Source organism: Protomyctophum bolini (assembly GCF_963924005.1).
Source record: "Protomyctophum bolini genome assembly, chromosome: 17".
NCBI lineage: Eukaryota > Metazoa > Chordata > Actinopteri > Myctophiformes > Myctophidae > Protomyctophum > Protomyctophum bolini.
This window is the reverse complement of record NC_137878.1, coordinates 7,321,627-7,336,592: the sequence shown is the minus strand read 5'-3', so window position 1 is coordinate 7,336,592 and position 14,966 is coordinate 7,321,627. Positions and strand designations below refer to the sequence as shown.

General features: G+C 46.6%; 1 protein-coding gene across 2 annotated transcripts in view; it reads left to right on the top strand.

Annotated features, from left to right (window-relative positions):
• The window catches only part of LOC308331905 (cyclic AMP-responsive element-binding protein 5-like), a 41,188-nt gene that overhangs the window by 16,925 nt on the left and 9,297 nt on the right, over positions 1–14,966 (top strand). For both annotated transcript variants that reach the window (XM_080787445.1, XM_080787444.1), the window contains exons 5-7: positions 4,515–4,647; positions 5,983–6,054; positions 13,092–13,496. In XM_080787445.1, coding sequence (XP_080643571.1) covers positions 4,515–4,647; positions 5,983–6,054; positions 13,092–13,496 — 610 coding nt within the window. The remainder of the gene's footprint in view (positions 1–4,514; positions 4,648–5,982; positions 6,055–13,091; positions 13,497–14,966) is intronic.

Below are 14,966 nucleotides of genomic sequence, written 5' to 3'. Positions count from 1 at the left end.
TCAACCGCCCACCTATAATACAACAACAATAAAGAAACAAGTGCAGCCGTCTGATGTCAACGCTCTAGCTCGCACACAGCTCATGGCCAAGCGTGATAGGCTTCCAGTGGTGGAAAGTAACTAAGTACATTTACTTGAGGTATTTTTTACTTTACTTGAGACAGAGTAATTCCAATTTCCAATACTTTTACTTCTACTTTTGTACTATACTATTGTACTGTTACTCAAACTACAATTATTTGACAACTTTAATTAGTTATATAGTTACTTTGTAGATTTGGATTATTACGACAAAACATACATTAACCACTTTAGTCCTATACCGTACATTTCGGCCATTTGAAAATGGCAGAACTATACAAGCTCACAATGCGTGATGCGACGCGACACACTGTGAGCTTGTTAAATGTGCTATTTTCAAAATCCTTGTTTTTATACATTTGAAAACTTAAAATGTGGACATTCTGCATAACGAGCACTTTGTCCCTTGTTGTACTTTATAAGTACATTAAGCAAGTAAAACATGTGAGTACTTTTTCCACCATATACTGGCCAAGTCTGATATAGGCTTTCTGGACTCCGGGCAGTGCTACTCTGTTCCATAACCCATTTAGGGCCTGACGTCGAAATAAAATAAAAAAGTCTTCTAAAACAGTTTTCTGAAATACCTATGTTTCTATACCTGTTTCCAAATTTGCGCCACGATTTCTCAAAAATATAGCAGACCTACAGTACAAGCTCGTAGATCTGCTATTTTTCAATAGCTAAAGCATAGCATAATGCTAACACCACCAAAAGGGGTTCTCTCGCCCCAAAATGTGATAAACAAACAAGGGATGACAACAGTCACAACAGCATATTGACGGGCTCAATTAAGCTCAAGCGCGTATTGAGTTATACGGGCATAGCCCCAAAAGCTGAGCAACCAGTGAGTGAGACTATAGACGAGAGAGAGAGAGAGGCCCAGGAAGTGGAGAGAGCCCGAGATGAAAAGAGGGGGAACGGGGGGGGGACGGGGGAGAACCCATAATACCAGACCCCGCCTGTCAAACCGCGTGATAAACCAGAGAGAGAGAGAGAGAGAGAGAGAGAGAGAGACTCGTGGAAGAAGAAGCCACCACACTGCAGGCCCACAGCCTATACTGCCTCTTTTTTAGGCACACATATACTGGATTATGTCAAATGGAAAGGCGCGGGGGGGAGGGGGGACGGGGGGGTGTGGGTGAGACGAGTGATGGGGTGGTTGGGTTGTTGGGGAGGAGGAGGAGGGTGGCTGGGGACGAGTCGAGTCGGGGTGGGTTTGCTGCGCGACTGTGGGCGGAATGTAATGTCTGTCTGTCTGTCTGCCGACTATAGCCTGTTTGACGGTCTCTATCCGTAACGTCTCGCCACTTTATACTTATATACGTCTCTCTCTCTCTCTCCCCCCCTGCCGCCACACTGTCCCTTTGACTTTCTCTCACGTACATTTGCGTGTATTTTTTCTCCCCCCCCCCCTCCCACCCCCCTCCGCTCTCTTTCTCTCAATTCATTAGAGCGGTGATAAATTATGTATGGGAGCTGCCAGTCTGCCATGCATGCGCCAGACGGAACGAACGAACGAACGAACGAGTTTGCAGTCCCGCCAAAACGAGGCTATGCTGCGTCGTGAGATGGAATGGGGGGAGGGGGAGGGGGAGGGGGAGGGGGAGGGGGAAGGGAGCGGAAATGGAGGAGTGAGAAAAGGCAACATTTACACGAGGATATGAGTCTATATACCCGTTTTTAAAATGGTGTGTGTGATGAAGCGCGCATGAGGGGGAGGGCGGGGATGGGGGGGTTCAGACGTCTGTGCGTTTATGTGTTTGTGCCGCACGCTGTATATTCATAACACAATCTATGACAAACCCGGGATTTCTCTGGGTTTTTGTTTAACGTCTATTTAAGCCATATTTACCAATATTTACCAATGTTAGCTTCTTTTAGCCTCCCGTCGCTATAGGCAATGATGGCGATCCCTGCAAAACTCTGTGCACGCGATCTTTAAAGTCCTTTAGAGGCTCCGATTGAGGTGATATGCTGAGGTTGAGGGACGATGTTATAGGAGCTCAATAACACTCATCTTTTACTTTCTCTAATAACAACCTAAACATGAACCTTGGTTGAAAGAAACTAAAGTTGTCCTTTAAAAGGGTTCAGTCAGGAGAAAGGGATAGAATACATTTTTTATATAAAATGAGCGATATATTTATTATGCGATAATTATGCTCCGATGATTTGGATTTATATATTTGGATAAATCTGAAGCGGCTATAGGAGGCGCCACACAACCGCTTTATCTGCTGATCATTGTCAGAGTCTGGCAACGCGAGACTTGTCGTTTTAAGTAACCACGATAAGTGCTCTTTAAAGAGCCTCTTATAACACGCTGTAATTGATCATGAGAGTGATTGTATCTAGTATAAGGTGTCTGTGAGCATGAGAGATAGCACGTTGTTGTGAGCAGAGCAAGACCCAGAGTAGAACAGTCAAGTGTATAGAATTGTATATAAGACTTAAGGTGCGTTCAAACCTGAAGATATATAGATTTGTTTCCAGTCACTTCAATCGTTCACCCACAAGACGGCTCGGTTCAATATATTTATCAATTGATTGATTGATTGAAATATGTATTAACATTTTGCAGAATTACAGTACATTCCAAGCACAAACTCAACACAAAGACTGTTAACCGTGAGTGGACGACCCAATTAAGCATTACACTTTGTTTACAACATGGGTCCAGACATTGTTCAATTCATCAGAACCCCTGACTCCGTTGGACCAAAATGCAACACAGCCTTCAATTAGTATCATCGATAACACCTGGTGAAGGGCAAGGCCCGGAAGTATAATAAGAAGTTACTTTCAAAATGGCGTATTATGTATACATAAAGGGGCCTATATATATATTGCTCTTGCCTTGCATGCAGGGACCCCCATAAGTATAACACCCCCCTCTGACGGTGAGGTAATAATAAGCTCTATAGTTTGACCGTGTTTCGGGGGGCTCAGTATAAATCAGTACCAGCTGAAACAGGACAGCTTGTTTCTTGGTTGTGCATGTGGAACACTCCCATGTGCTGCTAAGTCAAGTTCGCGGATCGGGTGTCCTCCGTCCACACTGTTTCCCCCCTCGTGTTTACCAGCCCCGTTCGTTGCCGTGGCAACCCCCAGTATCCGAGAAGGTCTGGCGGCCGGCCCGGTGTCCGACTGTTGTGGTTACGTTCAGAAACGCTGTTTTGGTTCGTCGACTTTTTCTTTCTCTATTTCGCTCCCTCTCTCTCTCTCTCTCGCTCGCTCCCTTGTTCCCACTCTGCTTGTCGTTAAAGTTGGCCGCGTGCTCCAGATTCGGGCGGTGACATCATCACACAGCGATGACCTCAGCGTATAGTCGGATTGGCCGAGTGCCAGCTAGTAGGGCCCTTATGTCAGCGGCATGCGGCACCGCGGGTTCCTGTGTCTCTCTCTCTCTCTCTCTCTCTCTCTCTCTCTCACTTTCTCAGCCCGTTATACTTTTAATTTCCACCTATCTTATAATCTTGTTCTCCTCTTTCCCCTTCCTTTCTTTTCGACCGTATCATACTTTCCATTGTAACTCTGTTTTCACCCCCCGTTTTCTTTTTTATCAAGTGTTGCTTCACTGCTAATCATGTCTCGCTCCTCCTCCCCCCTTTCTCCTCTTCCATATATTCCTCCGCCGATTCCTCCGCCCCATAGCAGCCCTATACAAGTTCTACAAGATCTTGCTTGTAGATCTGCTTGTGTAGCTTGTAGATCTGCTAACCAGCCATCCTGCCCCATGCAGATCCTTCCTCGATCCACCTCTGCTTTTCCTTCACTATGTGTGCCGTTTAAACGCGGTCGACACGACCCAAAAGCCTCGCTATGTTCATTTAACTTCTGAGAGTGTACGTCTCTTTTTTTACACTCTCCGAGTTAAAGTATAAAGCACTGCAGGATTTGGGGGCTGTGTACACATAACATTAGACCGGCGGAATCTTTTAACCCATTTTGGTGTTAGCATTATGTTATGCTTTAGCTATTGAAAAATAGCAGATCTACAAGCTCATCTACGAGCTTGTAGGTTTGCTATTTATTTTTTTTATCGTGAAAATGTGCCTCAAATTTGGAATATATTTTTTCAGAACGAACGTTTTTAAACTCAAATCTTAGCTTCTGCAGGAGGGTCCCTGGAACAACATATTTTCAGGGGGTCTCGGAGGCCAATTACAGATCATTTTTGGGGTCCTTTGACATGAAATATTGAGTGCTATATATAGGTTATTTCAGAAAACTGTCAGGATTTTAGAAGATATTTTTTTCAGGCCTTTAAACAGGTTAACTTGTAAACTCGCTCTGAACCTGGTGTCACCAGGTGTTATCGATGATACTAATTAAGGCTGTGTCTCCCTGTCCCTCTCTCCATCTCTCTCTCTCTCTCTCTCTCTCTCTATCCTCCCCAACCTCTCTCTCCCCCCTCTCTATAACCCCAGGCCAGGGTCCTCGGGGCCCCTGCCCTCGTCCCTGCTGCACATGAGGAGCAGACCGAGGCAGCCGCTGCCGGCCTCCATGCCGGGCCCCCTGCCCGACCCGGCCATGCAGGGTGCCTCTGCTCAGCACATGGCTGTGAGTGGATCCGTCCGGTCCGCATACACATGCTCCTATATACACCTAAAACACATACAGTAGGCCTACAGACACATCCATCCGCGCACACATACTACTCACCCACAAACTGTCACGGTGCGACTCAGAAGTATAGTTTGACCCAAAATGCAGAACAGTACTGGTCAAAGGCAGGAGGTCAAATGCGGAGGGATTTATTCACCCAAAACTCAGAATAACATAGAATACACACAGGACTGGAAACACACTACTCACAGAACACCATAACAGCGTCTATAATCAAGCAGGGAACACAAGGAACTGAGAGTTTAAGTATAGACACAGGGATCACAATACACAGGTGAACAGAACAAAACAATCAACACTGGGATTGGGCTGGGAGACTTAACAGGACACAGGTGGAGAAAACTATAGTAATCACAAGACAAGACAGGCAAACACAACTATAGGGCAAACACTAGGACATCACTAAACAGTAAAAGTGTGCAACAGACTGATATCGTGACACAAACGTATTTTTGAAAAGTCTGTCTGTCTGTCTGTCTGTCTGTCTGTCTGTCTGTCTGTCTGTCTGTCTGCCTGTCTGTCTGTCTGTCTGTCTGTCTTGTCTGTCTTGTCTGTCTGTCTGTCTAGTCTAGTCTAGTCTAGTCTAGTCTAGTCTAGTCTGTCTGTCTGTCTGTCTGTCTGTCTGTCTGTCTGTCTGTCTGTCTGTCTGTCTGTCTGTCTGTCTGTCTGTCTGTCTAGTTTGTCTGTCTGTATTGTCTGTCTTGTCTTGTCAGTCTTGTCTGTCTGTCTGTCTGTCTGTCTGTCTGTCTGTCTGTCTGTCTGTCTGTCTGTCTGTCTGTCTGTCTGTCTGTCTGTCTGTCTTGTCTGTCTGTCCGTCCATTCCTGCGTCTGCTCGCTCGTGTGTCTTTGTGTCTGTTTTCTTCCCCCCCCCCCCCCCCCACACACACACGCACACACACACACACGCACACGCACGCGCGCGCGCACACACTCTGACACGCGTTCATTTGCAGGGTCATTATGATTTATAGATGTGGGTATAGTGGCCAAAGTGGTCAAGGACCTCCACTCAGACATTATATTCATATAGAGAGGACATAGCAGGAGTCACACTTCACTCCCGTCGGATGAATTAATCACACGTGTCAAACTAGCTAGATGGATGTGACCTCGGGATGGAACCCTTCCCCATATCCTCCCCCCCCCCCCCCCCCCCGAGGTCGGCCCTGTCGTCTTTCTGGATGATTCGGAGCGTAAAAGGTCTTTTTTGTGACACTGTGTCTCGTTTTCCCCTTCCCTTTCTCTTTTTTTTCCTCCTCCTTCTTCCAGATGGACAGACACGGCTTGATGGGCATCCCGGGTCCCACCCACAACAACCCGTCCTGCGCCTCCTCGCCCCAGGTACACACACACGGAGACACTCATCGCATGTGGTTCCCATAATGTCACGGTTTGCAGGTGTTAGCTATACGTAGGACCCAAGTGCAGGAAACTCAAACAAAGGCAGGACAAGATATCACATGAACTTGACTTTACTTGGGAAATGACATGTGATAACAGAAGTACATACACTGAACATAAAACCTGACACTATAACTTAAGATCCAGCACTGAACAAACACAAGGCAGAGTTTAAATAGTCACTGGAGCTCATCATCACCCAACCTGGCTGCAGCTGGTCCCCACAGGTGACGGCACTCAGGGCAATCAGAGTCAGAGGAGCAGGACTTGGGAGAGACAGAGGAAACTCATGGACAAACAGGGGGGGGCTTTTGGTGTTTTAAACATTCCGTTATAATCTTTGCTATTGAAAAACAGCAGATCTACAAGCTCATAGCGCGCCATATATAGGTCTGCTATTTTTGAAAAACCCGTGAAAATATCTATTTCAGAAAGCTGGAAGGTTTAGAAGATTATTTCTTTTAATTCTGAGGTCTGGCCTAAATGGGTTAAATGGGGGTCCGTGGGGCTAATTAGTGTCAATTTGGGGGTCCTTGACATGCAAACGTTTGGAAACCACTGACTTATATAGAGTGTAGCACGCAGGGGTGGGAAAAGGGACTATATCTCCATTTTCTACCTCTGGTCCGCTTTGAGGCAGGACTCCAGAGATTTTTCAAAAACAGCAGACCTACAGGCTCAGCGCGCTATGAGCTTGTAGATCGAAGAGATCGCCGCTTATATCACGCTGTGTGTGTGTGTTGCTTTGAAACAGTCATCGGGCACATACTGTATATTAAGCCTTTCATTTAACCACTTAGCCGCTTAAACCCTATACCTGATCGGTGTCCCCCAGGGCTTTGTACTAGCCCCCCCCCCCCCAATGTTGTCCCTCTACACATAAAATACCTTCTACAAGATTTATTTTTCGCCTATATATATAATGATGTGCCCAAAATAGGGAGGCCAGGATAAATTGTGACCCATTAAGAGGTAGAGCAGGTTCGAATCCAGGCTCCTCCTTTCTGTACGTGTCGAAGTGTCCTTGGGCAAGACACTTCGAACTCCAAATTGCTCCCGATGTGCATGCAGGTTGGTACCTTGCATGGCTACCGCCGCAATCGGTGTATGAATGTGTGTGTGTGTGTGTGTGTGTGTGTGTGTGTGTGTGTGTGCGTGTGTGTGTGTGTGTGTGTGTGTGTGTGTGTGTGTGTGTGTGTGTGAATGGGTGAATGTAATGCACAATCTACCCGTTGTCTCTGCATGTTCTTATGAACACAAACACAAACACAGAGCACTGCACAAGGCCCCTTTGTGCTTATATAATATAATCGAATCCGTGATTAGAAAATGTTATTTGAAAATGTTATTAAGACAAAATGTTCAGCGTTCACCATGCCATGGCATGATGATGTGATGCCAGGTTGAAAGGGGTTAAGACAACCTTAACTTTACACTGAATTTAAAAAAATGTCTCTGTCTAGATGTGTACATTCAGTACAGTATGAAAGACACAGAGGGGAAAACTGTGAAGTGCCCACTGTCCACGGCACACACGCAAGCACGCACGCACGCACGCACGCACACACAGACACAGACACACACACACATAGGGGATATGACTTCATGCATTGACCCTGTACATGGAGTCACAAGTGAGCAGTGTATCGGGTTTCAGAGAGCCACTAAAGGTTCAAATGTGAGGCTCAGAGAGAGACAGAGAGAGACAGACAGACAGACAGTGCTTTGTCAGTAATGACTGCAGTCAAGTGGAGGACAGGCATGTCTCCTATACTCAATTGTCAGGAGCCATGGGTTAGTTTTAACCAGCCACAAGTTAGTTTTAACCTGCCACGCATGTGCGTTTTACTCGCCCGCGCGGCCCCGGGTTATAGTTGTAACTGTAACCTCGCATGTCGGGAGCGACGGTGTTGTCGGACTATTAATGCCTGTCGGAACTGTTAGTATGTTAAAACAAACGTATTATTATGCACCCCAGCTCCAGTGGGGGATGGGGGATTTCCATGGCTCCTCACTATCTGAAGATATTCTGGTTTTGACTGCTGCTGCGGATCATCGTCGTTATTATTGAACGAGACACTTATTGTGACTGAGAGTGCGTGTTCTATTCTCTTTCTATTATGTTCTCTTTGAACACGCCTGAACCTTTATAAAAGACTGCCCGAGTCGAGCGAGGCCCTTTTCCCTTGAAGAGGAGAGAACCTTTCTCAAGCACTCGTATATATATATATAATCATGTCAAGCATATAAGGACTGTCTAGTGTCTATGCTTTAGTTAATGAAGTCCCGTTCAATTCCGTTCTCTTCAGTCCTTAATGTAATCTTGTCCAGTCTAGTCTGGTTTTTATTATCGCCATGTCTTATATGAATTATACCAGTGGTTCCAATTTTTTAGCCCCATGACCCCAAAAGAGACGTCTCTCCCCCAAGGATCCAGTAACAGGTCTATAAGCTCACAACGCGTCGCGGAAAACATTTGTTTTCTATAGTTTGTGGAATTTCTTAGATTTTTCATGAAATGTACTGAAAAGAATGTTTCAAATTTAATTCATTTTCTTGGGGAATGTTTTGAAATATAGGACCTGATAATAATAATAATAAGTAAAAATCACACCCGTGTGAAGTGAGGGGCGCTCTAATCATCGTACGTCATCATCCAGAATGGTGGTCCCTTATTGGCCAAAGGGTTCCCACTGACACACATTATGCCGATGTGCTCAGACACATACTGTATAGCGTAAATTCTCTGTTCATTGTTAATTGTTTGTTCAGACAACACAAACATTAAAGCTGTACAGTATAGGAGATATATATATATAGCGCCCATCAAAAACAAAATGCAGGAAACAAAAACTAAAGGGGACCCATATAACAATGTGTCTGCGACCCACAAAAGGGCCCCCGGACCTGCTGTTTGGGAACCAGTGAGAACCAGTGGGAACCATTATAGTCAGTCTAGTTAAGTCTCCTCTCATCGCGGCAAACATGCTGCACTATGTTGTGCTTTTTGCTGAAGCACCACAACTGATTTAAAAACAAAAAAGAGACCCCGCACGTCGAACACATGTAGCTCTGAACTGAACATGTCCTTACTGTAACTCCACACTAGTCTCGCTCGCATGTGGAAGCGGACGGTGGAAAAATAAACTTCTGTGACACGTGACTCGCGTCGTCGTATATATCTCACCGTGTATACGCGGCGCGAGCATACCTTCATTCACCGACCCCCTCCCCCCACCATCGCCCCCCCCAAACACCCCCCCCCCCACCCACCGCCCCCGACCGTGTGCCGATCCGACTCAGACAGAAATATCAATGCGATGTGTCATCCTGCCCTAGTACAGCTGCATGATGTAATGGGTGTAATGGCACAGGCCCGCTTAGCTGCTGCTGGTGTAAGGGAGTGTTTCTCTCTATGTAGTAAACAGAGCCTGGGACGATCGTTCTGCCTTGTCCTGTCTTGTGGGTGACTGGCTGACTGGCTGGCTGGCTGGCTGTGCTGGCTGGCTGGCTGTGCTGGCTGGCTGGCTGGTTGGCTGGCTGTGCTGGCTGTGCTGGCTGGCTGGCTGGCTGTGCTGGCTGGCTGTGCTGGCTGGCTGGCTGGCTGGCTGGCTGGCTGGCTGTGCTGGCTGGCTGGCTGGCTGGCTGTGCTGGCTGGCTGGCTGTGCTGACTGGCTGGCTGGCTGGCTGGCTGTGCTGGCTGGCTGGCTGGCTGTGTTGGCTGGCTGGCTGTGCTGGCTGGCTGGCTGGTTGGCTGGCTGGCTGTGCTGACTGGCTGGCTGGCTGGCTGGCTGGCTGTGCTGGCTGGCTGGCTGGCTGTGTTGGCTGGCTGTGCTGGCTGGCTGGCTGGCTGGCTGTGCTGGCTGGCTGGTTGGCTGGCTGGCTGTGCTGACTGGCTGGCTGGCTGTGCTGGCTGGTTGGCTGGCTGGCTGTGCTGGCTGTGCTGGCTGGCTGGCTGGCTGGCTGGCTGGCTGTGCTGGCTGGCTGGCTGTGCTGGCTGGCTGTGCTGGCTGGCGGGGTTGGTGAAACTGGCACAGGGCAGCAACGGTGATCTCATTCTTGGCGGTCTCTAAATGTGTTCCTTTTTTTTTCACCCCCTCGCTGAATGGAGCGATGGAGGAAGAAGAATTTGAAGCGGAAAAAAGGAAAGAAAAAAAAAGCTAACTTCTCCTATACAGAAATATTACATAACAGAGAGCTGATAGTAAGATGGGGGGAGGAAGGGGGGGGGGGGGGGGGGGAGAGAGAGCAAGGGGTGATGTCATTGTACACACACACACACACACACACACACACACACACACACACACACACACACACACAGGCTCTCGTTTCTCTCTCTCTCTCTCTATCTCTCTCTCTGTCTCCCTCTCTCTCTCTCTCTCTCCCTGTCTCTCTCTCTCTCTCTCTCTGGCCTGTGCTGCTGAGTGTGGTGGAAAGTGGAGACGTGGTTTAAATTAGCTTCTTACAGTCTGTTTAGTCAGATGATACACGGGGAATGATAAAGTGTGAAGGTATCAAACCGCTCGGCCAAGGCATTTATTGGCACACATTATCCCCCTCATGAGCACATACACACACGTACACTCGCATTGTATATATACGCACACGTGCTTGTGCGCGCACGCACACACACACACACAGTCACACAGTCTCACACACACACACACACACACACACACACACACACACACACACACACACACACACACACACACACACATACATACACATGTACTCACACGCTCACAAATCACACAAACACCCACCAGTAACATAATTGACTTTGAGTTTAGATTTAATGTTGTGCAGGCATGGGGGGACAGATGCAATTGCCCTATAGAATGATCGAACCTGTTAAGTGTTCACTTGCTTATATTTTCCAAGTGAAGGTTTGCGCATATACTAAATTTGAATGTAGGCTACTCGTTGTAAACATGTGCGAGTCGTGAGAGTTTTTTTTAAATGTTTTCATTCTGTGATTATAGTTACGATTGTATACCTTGACAACCCGTTGGGGGTCCTTGAATGGGGGGCGGGGGGTTCCACAGGATCCACAGTGGAATGTGGAAGAACCTACGGCCTCTTATTTATTATTATTATAATATTTATAATATTATTAATATTATTTCTCAGCTTCTCAGCAGGCAATCGACCAGCTCACATAGTCACGACACGCTCACAACAGCGCGTTGTGAGCTCGTATACCAATCTTGACAAAATCCTGACAAATCTTCTCTTAATTGAGGTCCCCCCTGCATGACACGAATTATACTTTCAGATATTACATTTGGGGGTCTTTCGCGTGAACGTTTCCTGAGAACCACTGAACTATGTGGAGCTCTCAGAGTTATATAGGGCTCCCTGAGGGGGGGTTCCAGATATGGAACCAAATGGATCCATTGCCAAGCAGAGGCAGATTTTACTCTGAAAAGCCCCACACCTTCCGTTTCCCCCACAGAACCGGGAGGTGAAATCTTCCATTACTATACCTTTGCGCAAATACGTCTGATCTCTCGAACAAAGGGAGTCTATATACCAACTCACCTCAAGCCTAGCCTGGCTAATAAGCCAGACTCAAATCACACTGTGGTGTGGTATTTGAGTCTGGAGATGCTGTGTATGGATCTTGTTTCCCGGGGGGGGCGGGTTCAAACATTTTCTCTTTGACCCAATTGGTCAGAGCTATACGGTCAGTCAAAGGTCTCAAGCATTGAACGTCACTGTACCAAAGCCCGCCCATATTGCATACCGTGTCCCGATTGGCCACACCAGTTCTCTGGTGTAGGAAATGGCCGTATACAATTGAGCCTCTCCAGTCCGTAATGGCAATTTTCTTTTTTGCCAACGGCTGATTCGGTCTGGCTTATTAGCCAGGCTACCTCAAGCCTGGAACGGCTGGTCCCGTGCATCACAGGAACAAGGACACTTAATGCAGAAAGGAGGAGAGGACGAAACGTTAGTCATTTTTTTGTATATACTAGCACCTAATAAAAGGCTTAAAATGTCTGCCGTCCTATAGGCCTATGGGCTGTGGCTCAGCGGTCCAGGCACCTTGGCTGGTAATCCAGTCTGGCAGTGTGCCGCGGGTTCGACTCCCGATCCCGACGGCCTTTACTGCATGTCTTCCCCCCCCATCTCTCTCCCCATTTCAGCCTACTGTCTGTCCCTCTATAAAACATTAAAATGTCTGCCGTCCTCTCCTTCTTTTGCAAGTCTGATCTCTCTTTAGAAGCGTTATAGTATATTCCAAACAATATCAAAACCACGGACAGCACCGTATAGATCAAATAAAAGCAAACAAGGAAGGATTGTTGGCCTCATGTAAACCAGGAAGTTGAATGCCATTTTTAAGTTTTATATCATTATTAAAAAAAGGACTTAAAGACGTGTCCACACGCCCTGCATGGGCCTCCTATACGGGTGTAATTATGAAATCAAGTGTTAAAGGGATAGTTCAGATTTTTGGAACTTAAGCTGTATGAAATACTTGCCATTAATATATATAGTGGTTGCTCAACTGTATTAATTGATTGCCCGAGTCCCGTGGTGGGAGTTCTGCTCTGGTTTTGGTCAATATTAAGTAGATAGATAGAGGGGTGATAAATTAACGAAAGTTGCACTAATATTTTAGAAATAGGTCAACAATATAAATGAGCTTTTGTGGATTCATTTACTTTTAATGCGTGGCCCCCTGTGCCACCCCCCCCCCCACCCTTCACCACCACAAAATGACCGGAACTACTTCATATTTCACCAAAACCAGAGCAGAACTCCCACCACGGGACTCGATCGGGGCAATCAATTAATACAGTTGCAACACCACTATATTAATGGCAAGTATTTCACACAGCTTAAGTTTAAAAAAAAAATCTGAACTATCCCTTTAAAATAAGATCTGGTTGCAAAAGGGGTGGAAAGTGGCGCTCCTTTTGACATTAAAACGTTAACCGTATAAACCCTATATAACCCCCCAGAGATCCAAACAGACCATGGGCCATCACCACCACCACCACCACCCCCACCACCCCCAACCACCGCCCCAGCAACACCCGGGCAACAACATGGCGACCATCGGCAGCAGCCCCATGGACAGCATCGTGGGTCACATGATGGGGATGATGTCACAACAGCGCCCGCCGCCTCCGCTGCAGCATCACCCCTCGTCGGCCCCTCCTCCGCCTCATCAGCTGCAAGCTCCGCCCCTCACCTACCAGCAGCGGTACCACGCGCCGCCGCCCGTGCAACTCATGGGAAACGCCCACGCCGCCGCCCACCAGCTGCACCAGTCGCCGGGGAACGTCCCCGGGCACCCTCAGGTCCACCAGTCGCCGCCTTCGCACCTGCACCACGGGGGCTCGCCCCTCTCCATTCACTCACAGGTACAGTATATATATATACGGATGTGTTCGTCGTGTATTGTAGCCAATATGGGCTCCATAGAGCACCGAAGTCTGACGTCAATATCGCCGGTAGAGGGCGCTATATGTACTTTTTTTATTTGCATTGTAATCCCCATAGGGGGGGATTTTTTAGATCGCCTCATATAAGAACTGTGTTTGAAAACCCCGGCCGCTTCACTCATTATGGATATGAAGAATCAAACTGACTGAGAGAAAACGCTATAATGTCACTGCTGCTGAATTAGTTTACATTTTCGCTATAGAAGCAGACTGTATCATAATATGAGTGACTGGCTGTCGCAAACGATACAGAAGACACACCTCCCTGACAATAATGCCGAGACAGTTTGTTTATTTTTGGGACCACAACGCTTATAGTAGACAATATTAATTAAGATCACCCCATGTTATTCTCCATAGAGAAATTACTTCCGCAAACCATGGGGAATCGAAGGGATGAGCGAGTTATACGTCAGGACTTCGGTGCTCCATATGCATGCAGAAAAATCACACCCGTGTGAAGTGAGGGAGTCGCTCTTATCGTCGTAGCATCGTCTCATTCCGGCCAATCAAAATGTGCGCCGTCCTCACCTTCGTCTTCAATGTTTGTGTTTTTACGCAAACACTGAAAACTGGGCTGGCCATTAAAGGTCAATGGCATTCAATTGTGTTTGCACAAACACTCAAAACTGGCCATTGTCAATGGCATTCAATGTTAGTGTTAGGACAATTAATGTTTGTCCTATAGCACCCCTCAAAAACTCCTCCTATTCCCGGGCTCCTTCCCTATATACTTCCTTCACAGTTATTACCGATGATGCTAGTTAAGGCTATGTTCCGTTTAGCTTGCAGTGGTTCTCAATCTTTTTTCTTTCTTTTCAAGGACCCCCATAACGCTGAGAGTTTACAAATGGAACCAAATGGGTCCATTCGGTCCATTTGTACACACTCTCAGACCCCCTTTCCACCGGTTGGTTCCCAATGGGAACCGGTTCAGTTCTTTTTGGTTCTTAGAGCCAGAGCTCCAAAATTGTTGGGCAAACTATACCCTATATTAAATTATTTATAGGATCAATACAAGTAAATTAATACATGATATTAAACCCTTCCACAGTAGTAGCTTTTTCATATTTTCGATTATTTTGCATATTTTCCTACATAATGCATATTTATTATGAATTATTATTATTATTATTATTATTTATTTGCATATTTAAAAAAGTAAAATTTGTAATACAATAAATCATTGTCTTCGTGTAAGGTACTCAATTGTGGAGGTTTCATGGTGTGATAACAATCTAATATAGGTATATGGTTTTGCCTATACTCAATTCATAATTAACATTTACATTTAATGAGCTCTGGCTCATGGACTAAAAACCAGAAAGAACTGAACCGGTTCCCAATTGGGGTGGAAAAGGGGCCTCAGAGTTATACACACCCGCACAC